General features: G+C 32.2%; 1 protein-coding gene across 1 annotated transcript; it reads left to right on the top strand.

Moving 5' to 3' along the window:
- The first annotated feature begins 1,350 nt into the window (after positions 1 to 1,350).
- Positions 1,351 to 19,252, top strand: LOC134705682 (delta-like protein C). The gene is made up of 5 exons (XM_063564402.1): positions 1,351 to 1,465; positions 2,522 to 2,629; positions 4,992 to 5,099; positions 17,910 to 18,011; positions 19,144 to 19,252. Exons 1-5 carry the CDS (start codon positions 1,351 to 1,353, stop codon positions 19,158 to 19,160), a joined length of 450 nt encoding a protein of 149 aa, XP_063420472.1. The 3' UTR covers positions 19,161 to 19,252.
- Positions 19,253 to 21,347: the final 2,095 nt, after the last annotated feature.

Below are 21,347 nucleotides of genomic sequence, written 5' to 3'. Positions count from 1 at the left end.
ATACTTTATACATTTAAAAATAACAAAAGGACCGAACACCGATGCAAATATTCAACGGTAAGTTGCTGGGCAACTTGGCAAATGGCAAAATCAAAAGCTGAGCACACATTTAACGAATCCATATCAACTGTCACATTCTTGTAATATGCAGTTGAATTTTGTTTCAAGATCCAATATTTTGGCTAAAAATTAAAACCTAAAATCTAGATTTTGGATTAATAAAGGCAACAGTAGTATACCGCTGTTCGAAATTCATAAATCGATTAAGATAAAAAAAAAACGGGCTTCAAACTAAACTGAGGGAAACGCATCAAATATAAGAGAATAACTACGACACAACAGAAACAAGAATGAAATGTATCACACACAGAAACGAACTATAATATAACAATGGACGTTTCCCTGACTTGGTACAGGACATGTAAAGACAAAAATGGTGAGTTGAACCTGATTTTGTTGCTAGCCAAACCTCCCGCTTTTATGGCAATGTTAAATAAAACATTAAAATGACAACAATACAATACAAATAAATAAATGAAAGAACATAAAGGACAGAGAAACACACAAATAATAGCTATTAAAAGGTACCAGGTTTATAATTTAATACGCCAGATGCGAGTTTCGTCTACACAAGACTAATCAGTCACGCTCGGATAAAAAAAAATCGAAAGCCAAATCAAGTACAAAGTTGAAGGAGATTGTGGACAAAATATTCCAGAAAGTTTTGTCTAATACGGCTAAGGTATTCTGCCTTGGGTAAGAACATTCTTAGTATTTAGAATAATTCATAATTTTGCAAGCAAAAAGTATTTTTATAAAAATGACTAAATAATAATTATACATGATAACAAGGAAGTGGTGACTAACGAATACATTAAACAACCTAAACAAGCGCATACAAAGTCACATCCGAAATAGCCGAAGAGATTGACACATAAAGGGTCGTCATATTTGAATTTCTAAACATTTTCAAAAAATGGAACAGAATTAGGATAGAATTCAAGACAAGGTTTGTGATACTGATATAACATTTATTAATAACAATGAAAATTGCAATAATTATTAATATTAAATTGCTGTAGAAATTATATAATTTATTGTATAATTAGCTGTGTCTGTGTGTTATAAATTTTAAATAATTTAAAACAGTTTGCATTAACAAAATATAAAATATCTGCATCTATTTTTGAAACCAAAATTTAATTTAGAATCAATTCTCCTCTAAGCATGGTAGACTCTAACTTTCTCTGAAAAGCAAGCTTCAGCAATGAATTGTAATGTTCATATAGTAGTAATAAAGACCCCCCGAAATAGCAGGTAACATTGAATATCTTAACAAATACCTTTGCGATGTTCAAAGTTGTATTTCTTCGACAGGAGGAAAGTCGTTGCTATCCAAACCCATGCCAAGAAAACACATACTGTGTAGAAGCTTCAAACAACCAATATGTGTGTGTTACATTTGGTAAGATATTTGCAAACTAAACATACTTGTGTTAAACAATGACAAATCATAATGTTGTCAAACTCAATGATGTATGCAAGGAGCTGTCCCGGAGCTGTCCCGTTATTAATACGAAATTTGTCAATAATACTCACGTCAGAGTCCCGACAATTACAAATTGGATTAAAAAAAAGTAAAATCAAAAAAATAATGAACTTAGAGGAAAATCAATTCGGAAAGTCCATAATCACATTGCAAAATCAAATAACAAAACGCATAAAAACGAATGGACAAGAACTGTCATATTCCTGACTATGTACAGACATTTCCAAATGTAGAAAATGTTGGATTGAACCTGGTTTTATAGCGCTTACTCTCTCACTTTAATGACAGTCTCATCAAATTCCGTTATATTTACATTGATGCGTTAAATAAACTGACACAATAAATAATATAGTCAAAATATGGGTACATCAGTCATCATCGTATAACAATTTTTAAAGCGGATTGAGAACGGGATTATCGGGATAAATTCGCTTGGAAACAGTTGAATATCGACGCTTCCTGAACAATATATGATTGTTGTCGTGATTCAATTATTTGTTTTACAAATTCTAATAAAAGTTTAAATTTCCATCCATGATTCCAAGGAATTTGATCAGACTTTGACAAATTTTTATCGGGAATGGTCCTGTCAAGGATGGTATTAAAAATCGTGAGTGTGTGACCGCAGCTTAATAGCAGATTTACACTGATTGGGATGTATTCAAAAAAGGAGAATATTACCCTGTCAAACCATAGTCGCGCTTCATTCGGGGTTGGTGTAATCCCTTCAGGCTTTATTTATCCTTATTTGTATATTCCTGTATGTTCATGGTACCTTGTTAGAATATATCCTCTCACTAAAGTAAATAATAGAATAATAACTGCTAATATGTTGATCATTTTTCAAATTGAACAATAAATCAAGGCTGCACCAGATTCCATCAAATTTGTTCGTTTTTCAATAATCAATTCCAATTTTAATACGTCTTTTTTCAATTTCAAATGTTTGTAGTATTTTATTTATATGTTTAGATGTACCATGCGACTCTACCCCATGTTTAAATTCTGGAACATGCCGTAATGGAGTGAATATATACACATGCACTTGTCCAAGTGGATACTATGGAACAATCTGTCAATGTAAGCACTTTTTATACAACCTGAAATATGACTAAATACTGCATTTAACATGTTTTATAATACAGTGAACAATGCCATTGTATCTGTTTCTGAGGAGAGGGGGTAGGGTTAAGGGTCGCAAGTATTTCTGGTTAAGCTACGTATCCAATAGTGGACTATTTAGTAATGGATTTTATAAAAACAAAAACATAAAAAAACCAACATCATACTAGTGTCAAGTTGGATTCTACCAAACAAAATATTTATACGATATCAGTGTAGGTTATATTAGTGTGCAAACTTGTATCTATTGAAAATCACATAATTGTGGTCGAAAGTAAAATTTTTGTACTAGGTCAGATTTAAGAATTTGTGTTAGATGTTCGAACTCCTTGGCTTGTACTACGATACAGTGTTTAATATTATGCCTCTTTATAGATATGGGAAGATGTTGTATGAGTGCCAATTAGACAAGTCTCCATCCAAATAACAATTTATAAAAAAAAACATGTTACCAAAATTTAATCAAATTCTAAATAACAAAGAAACCAAAATAATATCAATGCAAATATAGGTAAAGTGCGAGTCAGCCTTTTACCAAAAACAAAATATATCTATAAAAAGAGCGCTATAACCTATAAATTATTTTAGCTTATCTTTTTTCTAAACTTATGATCTTCTGAATTATAGTATCAATTTAAAATTTTAGATTTTTCGACACGGTATCTAAACGTTTTGAAAAAATATAAGCATCTGTAATAGATTTTCAGACACACCGTGTAATGGAAAATTGTTAAAATACCGTTTCTCACTAATATCTGGATCATCATAGAACGTGTGGGTTGTTGGCTTACTGAATGAATGAATGAATGAGTTTATTTGCAAAAAGCGTATACATGCTATGGCAATCAAAACACACATAAGATATATGAAACAATGACAGCAGAAAACAACACACATGCTACAATGCTAAGTAATCATTTGACACCTCATTTCCATGCTGCCTTTGGATTATTACATAATTTTAAGGTCAGAATGTTATAGGCAGCTTCTAACAATTGATATATTTTATAAATATATGGTCAAAACATTATTTTGGTAAATTATGTGACCTTACCGGTCATTTTAAAGGACAAACAAAAATATACTGTGGATTCATTTATTTTCGTGGGTACCAATTTTCGTGGTTTGAGGAAAGCTTACATATTCGTGGATATTTAATTTCGTGGTTTTGGCAAAGTCTACACTCATTCCTTTACAAAATTTGTATTTCGTTGAACATTTGAATTCGTGGTTCTCCTGTACCCACGAAACCCACGAAAATTGGTATCCAACGAATATTAATGAATCCACAGTATTTAATTGAAGTGTCCCACTACGTAGTTTATTAGATACATCGTAATGCCAATGGAAGTTATTTCTTATATTTTGCTTTATCTTAATAATTGCAAAGAATCGTGTGAATTGAATTGGCAATTAAAGGGTTATCTTCCAAATCAAAAATAATGTTCTTACAAATTGATTGTTGTCAAAAAAAAACTACATTATACAGTCTCACAAAGCAACACTCCACCCAATGATATGATCCTGAATATTCAATTATCCAGTTAATCAAAACTCACTGAAACATCATGTTTGTATCTAACGAACCACTCGTTTACGTGCATAATTTACAATTTTTAATGAGTTTCATTGTAGGAATTACTAAGGATTTTATGAATTGTAACCAAGGTTTTGATTGCTGATTAATATAAATAAACGATATCACGATAATACAAGCCAGCGTGCCGGCGACATAGTACAAAATGAAGTCATCTTCTTACATTTCCATGAAAAAATACTTAAAAAGTTGCATGTGATATTCACTTTTTTGTTTCAAATTAAATCGATATGCCTCCTTGCTCTAAAGTTACAGCATGACAAATAACAACAAATTCATTGGATATTTTATTAGATCCGAATAACGCACTTAAATGGCTGATATTGTCTAAAAGTAATCGTTGACAAGGTTGTTCTTAGCTTTTACTCTCAGATTTTTGCAAGTTTATTTGTCCTGTGAAATCGAAAAAACTGCTTTTTGAATGAGTATTTTTAATTGGAACAAATAAAGTTATTAGATGTTTATTATAACTTTAAAAACATTTCAACAAATTACGGGATAAATATGATTTTATAGAAAAAAGGAGGAATGTTTTTACACATCATGCTTTATTTTAAAACTTTTCCCTTCTCTTAGTGAAATTTACTTTATTATTGTATGTATCATACTCATTACATTGAGTTTGGAGAATATTTAAATCATTGATCGTGAACCTACTCTTCAATAACCAAAGATCAAGTATATTTTTATAGTTAGTTTATCTTGAGTCATTTTATTTTCTAGCTACACCTTGCACTAATATACAATGTAGCAATGGCGGACACTGTGTAATATCCGGCTCCGGTTGGTACTGTTCCTGTCCGTCTGGTTACTACGGATCATACTGTCAGTGTTAGTATAGATTTGTTTATATATATTCTTTTCACAAAACACCAATATGACTTACAGGTATAAAGTATAACTAATATATAAACATTAAATATAGTAAGTATCAAATAGTATTATAAGATCATCCATTAACATACATTTCATCAATTTAAAACAAATGTAGGAGCATGATATTATTAACATAATTTAATATATATATATTCAAAGATTTTCGGCAATACATAAATACTTCCCAAAATTATTAAATTCTTTTATATAACGAACAAGAAACAATTTTATATTATATTATTGTTCGTTTCTGTGTGTGTTGCATTTTCACGTTGAGTCGTTTGTGTTTTCTCTTATTTTTGAGATATTGAGATGAGACGTGGCACGGTACTTGTTTATCCCAAATTCATGTATTTGGTTTTCATGTTATATTTGTTATTCTCGTGGTGTTTTGTCTGATGCTTGGTTCGTTTCGGTGTTGTGTCGTTGTTCTCCTCTTATATTTAATGCGTTTCCCTCGGTTTTAGTTTGTTACCCCGATTTTGTTTTTTGTCCATGGAGTTTTGAACAGCGGTATACTACTGTTGCCTTTATCTATAAGTTTAAATAGTTATACTGATGGATTTCTCCAAAAATAAGGTTATATATACTTCATACGAATATTTTTGTATCCAATATATTCCAAAATAAAATTAAATTAATCTTCAGCCGAATTATAGTTGCACACATAACATATTCTAACGTTTCTATTTGAAAACCTTCCAGTTTCAATTTTTAAGTTATGTGCATGTATATGGTACTTGCTTATGGTTTTTTTTTAAATTAAAATAACAGGTCTACTAAGATAAAACTGCAAACCATTGACTTTCATATATGTATTTGTAAACTGAAATTTAGAACACACATACAAATGAGAATGCTTCGGATACAAACCTATCAGTAACACGCTGTTTGAAATCAGCTGTAAACAACATTTACATTTAAAACAGTTTGTGTCAACCATACATGACTTAAGCCATAAAAACTAATAAATCTTTTATTTTACATGATGAATTCAATTTTTTTTCTACTTTTAACATTGTTAGCCGCCAGCATATCTGCATAACAATTGTTCAGAATACAATTGACAGGTTTTAACAATTTACACCAATATTCCGCAATTTTATAGGACCTATGTACATACAATCGAACGCTACCTATTTCGAAATACACCATGTAATTTGTAGCATTCTTGTTGCCTATCAATATAAGTGAAGAGTTCCAATTTCAATTGCTTAATGATATCCACAATCTTTGATATCATAATTCACTATGATTGAAACATATGTATCAAATAAAGAACGCAGTGTATCTTTAATCTTAAATTTTACTAAATTATGTGAAAACAACTTTTTCTACCTTAATTTGACAACATTTTCTAAGTATAAGCAAAAGAACCATTAACATTTAATAAAATACCTCGATATACGAATTCATTACGTCAAGCTCCTCTGTTTCTAAAAGCAATATTGTACAACATCTATAATAATTTTAAAGATCATGTATATTTTTCGCTGAAAATTACGGTATTATCAGCATACATTTATAAATTAAGATTGAGCATTCTCATGTCACGTGATAGAAAACCCTGTTTTATCAATTTTTGTCGACATAAAAAGTATATAAACCAGGTGATTCTCCTTGTGTCAGACCAATATCATTACAAAACTGAAGACAAATTTCCCTCATGTTAATCATTTGATTTCAAGTGAGAATATATTGGTTTTATTTTATTTAACAAAAAGTAAAAGCACAAAAATACTTAACTCCGATGAAATATCAAAACAGAAAGCCCCCAATCAAACGACAAAACCAAGAGCTCAAACATATCAACTGTCATATAACTGACTTGTCACAGACATTTTCTTATGTAAAAAATGTGGATAAAATCTTATTTACTGCTAGCTAAACCTCTGACTTGTATGACAGTCGCTTCAAAGTCCTCTATATTGTCACTGATGTATTAACAAAACAAACAGACACAACAGACAAATACTCCGTAAACAGGGACAAAGCAGTCAATATTGTATTATAATCTTAACCACCACAAAAACATGCAATAAAGAAGGACAAAAGGGCATATAGACAAAGCACACAAGCATACATAAAAAAAAGGATGAAAACATAGCCGATATTACAATTACGTGATTTATAAGTACAGACCAACGTCATATGCATCAAATAAACACAAAAAGTCATATAGACGAAGCACATAAGAAAAAATAAAAACAGGAATAAAAATTATCATAGAACAATCACACAATGACGAGGTGTTTAAGTACAGAGTCACGTCAAATGGATATCACAAAAACAGAATAACAGTTAAAGTAATATTCATAAAGACAAACACAGAATACTATACAACGTTAAGATAATAATCAAACTCAATATCAAAAATCTATACTTCAAGACCATCGTGTATTATTTGATACGGAATATTTATCAACCAAGTCATGGTTCCTTTAGATATTTTTTTTTAAATGACGAGAAGTTGTTTGTCATACCAGCTCTTTCATACCGAATAAGCTGGAGAATACATATCCTATATGCAGGTGAAGTTGGAATATTCCCACGAAGCATTTGTAACTTATGTGATATTTATCGGTAATTTCAAAATTAAAGTCGTGTCGTTTGCCATAGATCCTGGTACTGAGATGACCGTGTTTGTAAATATTTCATTATGAGTTCCGTGGCCAGGTATTAATCTGAACTGTATGTATGAGACAATGCAGTGTTCATAGCTCTATTTTAGCAATCTTTGGTAGAAGCTGTAAAAAGATTTACCATATGAAACACTAATGATTTCCAGAATCATTAACCGGAACTTATGTTTGATAAAGGCACTATCATACTTTTCACCCAAAGTTTTTGGAAAAAATCAAGTGTACACATAAAAAAGTTAACACAGTAAAGGTAACACAACTGGCTTGCTTTCAATAATTTATTGGTTCAATATAGCCTAGAGATATTATTCTTGAATAATTTTCTTAAACCTTCTTTAAATGAGAGACGAAAGATACCAGACAGTCAAACTCATAAATCGAAAATAAACTGACAACGCTATGGCTAAAAATAAAGAGGACACACAGACAAACAATAGTACGCATGACACAACACAGAAAACTAAAGAATAAACAACACGAACCCCGCCAAAAACTAGGGGTGCTCTCAGGTGCTCCAGAAGGGTAAGCAGATCCTTCTCCAAATGTGGCACCCGTCGTGTTGCTATGAGATAACAAATCCGGTAAATAGTCTAATTCGGTAGGTCACATTTATGAAATGAAAGGGGTTGTAGTTATGACGTATTGTCCTATAGAAATGTTACTTGAAACAGATTTTGTTTTGCGATTTTAAATATTCGGGAAAAAACGTTTCAAATTCGATTTTCTCATTGACTTTAACATGTTTCCTTGTTTGCTACTATAGTTGCGCTTCAGTTTAGTCTCCATAACTTTTTTATTTTTGGTTTATCTATGTTCAGTTTAAGTCTATTTTTCATGGAGTGATTTATGTTCAGCTGCATATTAAAGAGCATTCCTAAATAGATATAGGAAGATATATTATATAGTAATTTGCAATCCTGTTGTAATCCATGATTTGTCTCGTTTAAAGTCAGCATTTATTCTCGGTTTACGAACAGTTTAATTATCACAGTGTTCTACTTCTTTATGTGTATGATCTTTTTTTTTTCTTTTTTTTTTTTGAATATTTGTCAGAATAACATTCATTTCATTCACATCGTTATAAAAAGCATCAGTATCTACAGAAATACTTTTTAGCAGTTCTTCAAATTTATATGCGTTATGATTAAGATATTCTCTCACTTCATCACTAAAACTCTTCATTCCATCGTATCGTATTATGCGTTATTGTTGTGTATGTACATACAGTTTGCGGTCATAAAACTTTTAATTCAATGTATATAAATAATGGATCATGACATACTGAAGTTGTAAAATTCCCTAACAATATAAAATGAGTTACGAGATAACCGTAGAATAAAATTGAGAAAGGAAATGAGAAATGTGTCAAAGCGACAACAACCTGACCATAGAACAGACAACAGCCGAAGGCCACCAATGGGTCTTAAATGTAGCGAGAAACTCCCGCACCCGTTGGCGTCCTTCAGCTGGCCCCTTTAAAAAAATTACACTAGTACAGTGATAATGGACGTCATACTAAACTCCGAATTATACACAAGAAACTAAAATTCAAAATCATACAACATTAACAAAGGCCAGAGGCTCTTGACTTGGGACAGGCGCAAAAATGCGGCGGGGTTAAACATGTTTATGAGATCTCAACCCTCCCCCTATACATCTAGCCAATGTAGAAAAGTAAACGCGTAACAATATGCACATTAAAATTCAGTTCAAGAGAAGTCCGAGTACGATTTCAGAAGATAAAACAAAAGAAAATAAATAAAATGACAATAATAAATAAATAACAAAAGACTACTAGCAGTTAACTGACATGCCAGCTCCAGACCTCAATTAAACTGATTGAAAGATTATGTCTTCATCATATGAATATCAGGCACATTCCCTCCCGTTAGGGGTTTGGTATTATACTATCATAAAATATGTGAGAGGAACATAACCCGTGTCATGCCAACACCTGTTTTTAAAATAAATATGTGTTTAGTTCCTATGCTAACCATTTTTGTAATTTAAAATGTATACTGTGTACTCTTGTTACACAGTTACACTACATGTTCCTATCTGTTGGTTGCCATGTCAGTATTAATTTGTTTTTTCATATATAGCTAAAAATAAATTGTCTCAAACCTTGTATTACTAGAATAGCTTGTCAAGTCTACTTTTTAGTACTTTGTGCTCATCGTGCAAATTTTACAAAAACTGTGCACTTTGTCTCAGTACACCAATTCTTTCTTTACAATGTGCAACTTCTACATCAACTGTTTTGAATTTCGTATTAAAGGTGCTTTTTCGTTTTACACTTCTGTTCAGGTCTATTTTATAATTTGTGCAACAAAATTTCAAATCCAGACTTAACTAGTAGGATAGTAAGTGGATTTAGAAGGTATGTGACTGCGGGTATCGGTGACATTGTTGAAACGGCTGGTACGAAAAAGCTGTACTGGATTGATTTTGTGTACTTGTGTATTGACACCCTAGGTTAATCGATTGAGTCATGATGAGCTGATTATCAATGCTAAGTTGTGAATTGTTATTTTCGTTTAAACATAACATGGCTTCATTAATTGTATTAGATAACAGTACCTTTAACTCGTTGTTGAAAAAGCGGGTGAACTCTACTGATCTGAAGAAGAGGACAGTTTTTGTCAATTTTTTTCATTTGGTTGACCTGTTTTACTTCTCGTCCTTACTCGGCATTACTCTACTAATAAATCTAAGTCGAAACCATTGTAAATGATATTTTACGCCAAATGTATTCACATGTAAGGTACTTGTAATGTACTTTATTATTCTATTATCAGTTTAGAGAATATTTTAATCATTGATCGTTAACCTACTCTTCAATAACCAAAGTCCATGTATTTGTTTTTAATTCATATTATCTTGCGTCATTTTATATTCTAGACACACCTTGCACTAATAAACAATGTAACAATGGCGGAGCCTGTGTAATATCCGGCTCTAGTTGGTATTGTTCTTGTCCGTCCGGTTACTACGGAACATACTGTCAGAGTAGGTATACATTGAAAATTTGCATCGCCCTTTATGCTCACGCATGCTCATGTATACATTATTATAAGTTTTTATAGGTTACTAGTATATTGATTTGTAATATAAAAAAATCATCAACATGTGATGAGGAAATGTCTCAAATGATAATTATTATACTTATTAGTAGTATCATTATTATTAGGTGTTTCCACTCCTCTTTTCTGTGAAAAGACCTATTATATTTTTTCTAATTACTGTTTTTCTCCTTCACCCATTTTTTCCCTATTATAGTGTAAAGTGGTTTCGTAAGATGACGCTTTTATATTTTGCATATGATATCGAACAGTTGTTGCGCTTTCTTATTTGACCCTAGGTATTCGAAGATTTTTAATTGTGAGAGCTATTTCCCCAAACACTATTTGTGTTAATCGTGTATCCCTTCTCATCTCTTCTTTTTATTCTAATAATATAATTACTATTATGCAGTTTTATCTTTACATATATTTTCTTTCTTTTTCTGTTTATTTTATTATTCATCAGTTAGAAAACTCTTAGGACAGATTATGAGACATCATAGATTTGAGAAAATGTGGCATGAGTGCCAATGAGACAACTCTCCATCCAAGAAACACTTAATAAAAGTAAACCATTATAGGTCAAGGTACGGCCTTCAACACGGAGCCTTGGCTCACACCGAACAGCAAGCTATAATGGGCCCCCAAAATATACTGGTGTAACACCATTCAAACGGGAAAACCAACGGTATAATCTATACACTAACAAGAAACGAGAAACACGTATGAACTACCTAAACAGACTACAACTACTACATCATACTTAAAACAGTTCTAGAGTAGTTTGTATCCTTGTCCTTTAATCTGTGTGGCATTTTTTCTCATTGATAATGATGCCATGTGTCTGAATTTTAGAGCTAAGATAGTTTCTATGTTTATTCTCTGACATGTCGTAAACTATAGGATTTATAACAGTTTCTGCTCAGTCATGGTTACCGTCATTAAGATCACCAATCTTTATTAATTACCTGCAGCCATTTATACAGGAGTCGTTTAGTGTTCAATTTATAAGCACGTAGATTTATTCATTACCCCTTCAAAACTTATTTTTTTGTACAATTTATGTTTGGAAACCACTGTTAGAAACCCTCTTTCAACATCAATAAAAATTACAGCTATCATATCGGATATTGCGAGACCAATACTTATCAAACCAGTTCGTATTGGAAAAGATTAAAAAGAGAAAAGATCTTTTCGAAATATTTCCTTTACCAACAAGGGTCTCCGTGCCATCAATTTGGGAAATATCCTTCATCATAAATCAGTTCACTCTAAAATACCTCCCTATTTTCATGATCAGTCTTTATCTATCATTTCTTGTACCAATACTAAACCAATCTCAACTTAATTTTTCAATTACAAACACATGTTGCGGGTTTTCAATATTGACTACTTCAAAACTAAACCTTCTGATTGCACATGTACTTCCCTATTCATATATAATCCGACTTATAATGTTATCACCGGTGACCTTAACAATAACACTTCCAAAGGACAGAAATATCGAAGAATAAAATCCATCAATTGAAACCACAACTTCAATGTACTGATTGATGATGCATTCAGTCAAGGATTATGACAAGCAATAGGTCAACCGCGGGAAAAGAGGCAAAGTTACTCTTTACGAATGGATTAAAGCTGTTATGTCGTTGAAACAATTTAAAAAATAAATGGGTCTTTTTAAAAATACCCTTGCTCCATCAATCTTTAAAACAGATGATGCAATAAAACCTGTCTAAAAGTGTTGTCCCGCAGATGAAATCCGTACAAACAACATCGTTTTTGTGTGTAAATCACATTATATAAAATGCTTTATAAATGACTGATATACTGATAATTCATTTGGAAATTCAACCTATATCTCTACGACATATACCGAGGAGGAAATCCTGGTTACTAAAAAAAATAATCATTAAGGTGGTATGGGTGTCTTTCGCCATCTTGGATTGTAAAAAACAGAAAATCTAAGGTCCATATTTTCTATCAAGCTAGTGAAATTTGATGCAGGAATGCAGATATTTAATGTGAATTTTCATTTAAAAGAACCAATTTATAAGAATATAACTTAGAAATATTAATATTTTTACAAATGTAGATTATTTTGTATATTTTTTTGAATATTTTCAAATTGGCAATTTAAGGGGAGGTAACCCTAAAAAAATTTCTGAAGACCTCTACATGAAATTTTCCTATTTTGTCTTTTAGCCGAAAAAAACGTACGGTGACCCTATCTTTTCTTTTGATATTCTCAAAGCATTGTCTGAAAGCAATCTTTTCCTAATTCATTTTACAATTCTATCATTTTGTTTAGTTTCTATTCACAAAATGTTGTTTTTTCCTGTATAATCCATACAAAATTTGTCATTTTGTCACAACCTGTAGCTTGAGAAAATGCGCGATGACCTATCATTTTTATGATATTTTTGAACATGTATCAATAGATACTACATTTTGACAAAGTATGAACAAATTCTATCATTTTTATTTTAGACTCCCATACCACCTTAAACAATTTACAATCCAATGTGAACCAACTTCTCTTCTTGTTCACTTGTTCCTTTGTTAGATGATACTAACTTCACGCAGTATCTTCTTAGAAAGAAGAAAACATTGCAATATCCTTGAACTTCATATAACGCGATTTAAATTATGTTTTCTCACTAAATAATTCGAAATTTGATGACTATGTTTAACGTAGTTATTCAATAGAACTTTAGATATAAAATACAACCATTACAGTTGAGTCTGATTCATTTCTTGACTTACATCTAGAAATCGACAATAAAGATCGATTGAGAACACAATTTTACGACAGAAGAGATGATTGCAGCTTCACAATTGTGAATTTCCTATTTCTATGTATCAACATTCCAGCATAACTTGCATACGGAGTATATATATTCCAGTTGCTACGATATTTTTTGGCAAGTATTTCTTATTATGATTTTTTTGATAGGGGAACGCTGCTTATAAGGAAGCTAAAGAGTTCCAAGTGATAAAATCACTCTTTCGTATAGTTTACGGGTGTCATCATCAATCAGTTGACCGTTATTGGATACCTTATTTAAAAAGATTACGACAGATATGTTCTTATTTTCGTAGCCAAAATTCCCTCCTCTTTTCTTCGAATCTGGCCTACCATATCGGACTTATCTATGGCTTTGTACTTACATGAGCAACACGGCAAGTTTCAAAGTATTTCCCTTTCGGAGCAAATACCCAGTCTTGGTTGGGTTAGTAATTCTCAGTCTTAAGTTTTATATGTTGTGTTTTGAGTATTGCTGTTTTGATGTTTTTGCCATGGCATTGTGCCTTAAATTAAGACTTATGAATTTGAATTCCCTTTTGATATCTTTGAACTCTATCATTTGTCCGCATATTATTCAAATGACATAAACGCTGGAATAATTTCCTCTGGCGGAAATTGACGGAAAGAGAACAATGATATTATTTGAGTTAGATAGGTACATTATTACCTTTTGTCATTACTTGGCGTCCGTCGTTTAAAACTGTCAGACGACTTCTTCAGGGAATAATCGGTCCTTAGATGACGAATTTTACAAATGATGTATGTTCCTTTTATTCTCACTTGTAATAGATAAAAAGAAACCTTACATAGCAAAAATAATCTGCAGATATACAAATTAGATTCATTCCTTAAATATGCAGAAATAGTCCGAAAGACAAGATCTACGAATTAGTCTGATTGCTAAATATTCAGTGGTTGTGGAGTTATTGCTTCTTTAATATTAATATTAATGTTTACCCAATTTTATAGTTTGTGTCCTTTATCTTGAAAACTATGATATATAGATAGATATTTTTAATAGTGTGAAAATGGTCTGCAAATTGAGCTCTAGAAATATGACAACCTGGTCAAAATCGTCAAATAACTCTTATTGGAGTTATTCTTCTTACATGTCAAGTTTTATAATTTTTGGGGTTTTAGCATACTATCTTGAAAACTATTTGCTTTTTTTAGTAAAAACTGAAGATGATAGAGAACATGTTAAATAAAAAAATAAAATTCCAAGGAAAATTAAAAAAGGGAAGTCCCTTTAGCCTCGGTCACACCTAACCGGATAGCTCGAACGGACGCCTAACGGATAACTTTTTTTCAATCCGTTCATATCCGTGAGACGTCCGTTTTTATTCGTTAGACGTTCGTCCATATCCGTTGCATGTCCGTTAGGCGTACGTTTTATTCATTGACGTCCGTTCTGTCCGGTGGAAAATTTTGAGCAGGTTCAAAACTTGGAACAGACGTCCAACGGCTTAAATGTCCGTTAGGCGTCCGTTTTGTACGGTACTCGTCTGTTTCGTTTCCGTTTTGTTTCCGTTACGTGTCCATTATACATCCGTTGGAGGTCTGGAAGATAAATTCACCAACGGACTTCAACCGGACGTTTAACGGATAAAACGGATGTTGAACGGATGACAAACGGACTCCTACCTGACGTATAAGGTAGCACTCCACAGTTAGGTGTGTAGTTTCGCATTTTGGCCCCTGTGGATTTTTCAAATATGAGAGCTAGTGTGCAATAAAATTCATTTTGGATAGCTGAGTACTATAATAGTCATCGTATTGGGTGTATATGATCATTAAGATTATGTAATGTATGTAATATAAGCTGTTTTCTGTGTGACAGTCCGTATTTGCATGTCCATACCATACATTGGTCCGTCAATAATTGTAATGTTTTTTACAACTTTTTTTCGCACGAACTTTGTGATTAGATTTTACGAAAAAATGAGGTGAAAGACACCCATTTTTTATTTGATCATTAGGAAGATGAATGTCAACAGTTTCTAAAAAGGTATCAATCAAAGGCATTGAAATTCTAGTTTGATCCAAATTTTAGGGGGATATGTGACATGTTCACCCACCTTTTTGCAATATTTTATGGTTAAAAAATGCAGAATGTTGCCATGGATACACATAACAGGAATTATTTTTCACCCTTTTAACTTTTGAAAATCAAATATATGGAAGTTGCTGGTTACATACATATACACATGTAAAACACGAACAGTTATGTTAATGTATTAGAAATCCAGGAATAGGAGATGATAAAACATTTTGTGGCCCATTTTTAATTCTATTTTCTAACTGTGGAGTGTTACCTAACAGAAAAAACGGATGATGAACGGATCTGAAACACTCACTCACTCATCCTCTTCGTGCCTGTCAGCACACAAGGCCTCAACCAGTACTCTCAACATTTGCCTGTCTTCTGCCTTCTTTTCAATCTCCTTCCAGGTTTTCCCAAGGTCTTTCATCTCTGATTCTATCATTCTGCGCCAGGTCTCTTTTGGCCTCCCTCTTCTTCGTCTACCATCAGGTGTCCATTTCAAAGCAATCTTGGTGATATCCTCATTTCCTTTCCTCAATACGTGGCAAATCCAATGCCATCTCTTCCTTTTAATATCTGTTTCCATACAACACTGATTGTTTTTGTGGTACAGGTCTTTGTTGGAAATAGTATTGGGCCAGAATATCTTACAGATCATCCTCAAGCAGGTGTTATGGAATGAGGAAAAGCTTTTTCATGTCTGATTTGATAATATTTCAGTATTCTGCCCCATATAGAAGGACTGGCTTCACGTTGCTGGTGTATATTCTGAGCTTTGTTTTCAGACTGATTGACCTTCTCTTCCATATGGGCTGTAGTTGGCAGAATACATATCTGGCTTTGCTTATTCTGGCTCTTATATCTTTTGCTGTTCCATTGGTGTTACTTAGCATGCTTCCAAGATCTGAAATAGATAATAGCCAATTGAAAATTTCGCGTCAGAAATTCCAATTATTGGTATGTCAGATTTCTTAAAATTCATGAATTCTCATTATTCATAATCGATCTTAGAGTATAGGCACGTCTGTACATTCAACAGCTCTTATTCAGGTCAGAAACTGCCCTTTGGAGGAATTTTGAAGACCAAACAAAAACCAGTTACACAGAGACATTTTGAATAATTATGCGATTTACATTTGTTATTATTGTTGCCTTTGATTTTTCCGTATATCTTGTTCATCCGTTTATAAAGTACGCTTCCGTTAGGTGTCCGTTTTATGCGGTACTCGTCCGTTGGATGTACGTTCGACATTCGTTCTGTCCGGTACGTTTCCATTTCTCGTACGTTGCATATCCGGTATGTGTCCATTATGCATCCGTTACACGTCCGTTTTATTCGGTCAGTACATCAACGGACGCCCAACAGATAACAATTTTGTCAACGGACAACTTTTATTTTCATCCGTTAGGCGTCCGTTCGTGCTATCCGGTAAGGTGTGACCGAGGCTTTAACAAATGGCAAAACCAAAAGCTCAAAAACACCAAACCAATAGAAATCAACTGTCATATTCTGGACTTGGTACAGGCACTTCCTTATGCAGAAAATTGGTGATTGAACTTGGCTTAATAGATAGCTTAATCTCTTACTTATATAACAGTCGCATACAATTCGAATACATTGACAAGTAAAATAAAAAGACATAATAGGTAAAAATGAAAAGTTATGGTAAAGGAGTCAACACTGTGTTCTTATATTAATCACTAAAAACACAAACAACTATGTCAACAAAGAAAAACTAATGATATTTAAACGCTCTATGGACAAAGCACATGTTTGATGAGCAAAAAATAAAAGATACGCATACAAAAAGTAAACATAGTATAATAAAAATAGTGTGGGACATATAAAAACAACACCAAATCAACGCCAAAAAGGATATTGCAGACTTTTGAAAATCGAGTCAGAAATATATATCCCATATGCAGGTGAAATTGATAAGGACACTTTAAACAGTAAACAAAACAAAATGCTTAGCAATGCAAGATCAATAAAATAGTATCTAGTGTTTGAGAGAGTCAATTGTTGATGATTCATAGACTAAGTTGAACGACTCAGGCTCTTTAGAACCTCTAGTTTTGTTGTACCTCTGAGTATTTTATCATATTTTGAGTCAGTTTTTTATTTTATCATTTAAGACCATGAACCATTTGAGGTCTAGATTAGAGTGTATATTAATGATGTGCAATGTGGTTTGATTTCTTTTGCAGATGATCCATGTACAGGCGGATGTAGTAACGGAGGGAGCTGTGAAGTTGTCGGTTCAAGAGCAAAATGCTGTGTGTCGTCGCTATGGAGTTCTGACAAGTGTGGTATCTAATTTTATTTTAATATAACACATTTAAAAAAGTAACATGACTGTACTATACTGCTGTCAACCGCATTCCATTTAATACATCACATTTTGCATGATTGAAAAATGTTTTTAAGAACGAATTTTATATCAAGAGTTCTCATTATTATTCATTTAACGTCGTTTAAAATAACGTGATCTTAACTGCGAGGAAAACCAAAATCTATGAATCTATAGTATCAACTCGTTCAGAATCGTGACTTTAAGTTGATATACCGGATAGATGGAACAGGGTCAAATATATAATATTGGAATGATATGAGGTTTGCTATGGTAAACGATTTCTGTGACACTTCAAATGCACAGCAGAAAAAGGAATTAACTTAAGTCAACGTGTCATATAAAAAACGGGAGCGATGAGAGAACAGTTTTTAAATAGATTGTTTCAGATATACAAAAACTGACTACACGTTCAATGCCAATTTATTAAAATTTGTAAGAAATTAGTTCCGATTTCACACCTATAAAATAAAAAAATAAAAAAATCGATTCTTGTAATTCTCCAACAATTTTGTTTTTGATTATTCTGTATATTTGAACTTTTTTCGGGGACTAAGGATTCCATTCACGTTTATCGTGCATGATGATTCACACGAAATCGATTAAGCATTTGTATAAACAACGAAAGTAGTCGTCGGCACATAGTTTATAGACGTGTAAAATAAGAGCTATATTCAAAAGGACCAATACAGTAGTTGACGATTTGCAAATTAATTAGGGATTAATATATTATATAACGTTATTCTGAAACAATAGTGTAACATCACAGCATAGAAAGACACACTATGAATATAAAATGAAATGGTCTATCTCAATCAAAACACATATTAACGCAAGTGAACATAAACCAAACAAATAAATGTGATCTATGATACAAAGTAAATAAAAAACAATAACATAAGGGATGAATAATAAAAAGTAACAGTATATCTGCTGTAAAATTTTAAACAATTTCAGAAAAACCATAATAACTTAACACAAATTAGTCATTTACAATAATATAATAGGTAGATGAAAATAATTACGCATTCTCGTTATTTTATTTGTGTCCACTTAGCTTATTCTTTGTATATTGTCTTCCTTTTTTACAGAATACCAGAGCAAATAAAGATGGAGAAACAGGAACAAATTATCGGTTTTAAGGAAAACGTTGATAATAACTCACTAGCAATTTTGACTGAAATAAAACATTCCAATTGATGTATTGCATTTAAGCAACTAATTTAGTTTTTTTCAAACATTTATAAAGACATTTTTAAATATATAGAGGTATACTAATGTTTCGATCATTTATAACATTTATATGTATTCAATAGACGACAACCATGAATACGGGGTAAAAACAAACAAAATGACGGACACCATTATATTTAATAGTGTTTAGGCTACATTCCCCATAACATTATCTGGTTGTAAGTATCATAGCAAGGAATTTGACACAATAGGTAATAATATCAGATTAAAATATATAGTGAAACCATGGAATATATAACAGAATTCAAATGCATCCAAGATTTTTTATTTAATTACATCACTGCAATGATATACCAATGTGTAAGGGTGGTTGTGAACTTTCCTTCTTTTGTCAAGAGAGATAAGAATACTTATTTCTGTAAAAAAAAAAATCAATGCCATAATCAGAAAAGTATGTTTTTTCTAATCAACTGACACAACCTAAGTAACATACATAAAGGCAACAGTAGTATGCCGCTGTTCAAAAACTTATAACTTAATTAAGAGAAAACAAATCCGGTTTACAAACTTAAACCGATGGACACAAATAGACTATATTAGAGGAAAACAACTGAACAACAGAAACAATTGTCAACATACACAAAAATAGAGAAATCGAATAACAACTGCGACATTCCTGATTCGGTGCAAGACGTTTTTAGGGATAAAAAAATGGTGGATTGAACCTGTTTTTATGGTTAGCCAATAAACTAGCCATCAATAAAGGCAATTATAGTACATTGTATATTGCTGTTCAAAATTCATAAAACAATTTATCTGAAAAACATCATAGTCACAAACCAAAACTTACGGAAAGACCTCAACTATAAGAGAGATAAAAAAAAAACGGAACAGAAACAATGAACAGGAACAAAAACGAGCACCAACTACATAGAAATGAACTATGTTCCCTCGTCACCATCATATGGTGTTTATATATATAAACTTGTACGATTCGCTCGTGTTTGTAACAACGTATTAGATTTTAGCCAGAGAAATGTATGTATTACTGAAAACTTATTACACCACGGTTTTCGATATCACAAACTAATCAACACATTTACTAAATTTTATCATCGGTATAATGAAATAATTCGTAAATATAACTCAACATGCAGACATCTTATACGTTCAGGTATTTCACATCCAATCTTGTATGGTAATATTCTTCACAAAGCACACAATTGTCAGTATTCACCTCAATATCCTACAAAACCTTTAAGCATACTTATTAAGAAGGGATGTAGTTACGATACTGTTGTCAGGTCATTTAAGATTGCATATTTTGGCTTTAGTATTATTTCAATTATGGGGTCTTTGCATCGGAACTAAACACATTTATTTAAAAACTGTTGTTGGCATGACACGGGTTATGTTCTTCTCATATATTTTATGATAGTATAACACTTAACCCCTAACGGGAGGGATTGTGTCTGACATTCATATGAAGGAGACATAATCTCTCAATCAGTTTAATAAAGGTCTGGAGCTGCCATTTCAGTTAACTGCTAGTAGTCGGTTGTAATTTATGTATTATTATCATTTTATTTATTTTCTTTGGTTTCATCTTCTGACATCGGACTCGCAATTTTAATGTGCGTATTGTTATGCGTTTACTTTTCTACATTGGCTAGATGTATAGGTGGAGGATTGAGATCTTATAAACATGTTTAACACCGCCGCAATTTTGCGCCTGTCCCAAGTCAAGAGCCTCTGGCCTTTGTTAGTGTTGTATGATTTTTTATTTTAATTTCTTGTGTATAATTTGGAGTTAAGTATGACGTCCATTATCAATGTACTAGAATACATATTTTTAAGGGGCAGGCCGAAGGACGCCTACGGGAACGGGAGTTTCTCGCTACATTTAAGACCCATTGGTGGCCTTCGGATGTTGTCTGCTCTATGGTCGGGTTGTTGTCGCTTTGATACATTCCCCATTTCCTTTCTCAATTTTATGTCATATCAACTGCTATATTCCTGACTTGGTACATGACATTTGAAAAAAATGGTGCGTAGAACTTTGTTTTATTGCTTACCAAACCTCCCGCTTTAGGCATAATGT

Source organism: Mytilus trossulus, chromosome 2 (assembly GCF_036588685.1).
Source record: "Mytilus trossulus isolate FHL-02 chromosome 2, PNRI_Mtr1.1.1.hap1, whole genome shotgun sequence".
Taxonomy (NCBI): domain Eukaryota; kingdom Metazoa; phylum Mollusca; class Bivalvia; order Mytilida; family Mytilidae; genus Mytilus; species Mytilus trossulus.
The sequence above is the reverse complement of the archived record's forward strand: the minus strand, read 5'-3'. Positions and strand labels throughout refer to the sequence as shown.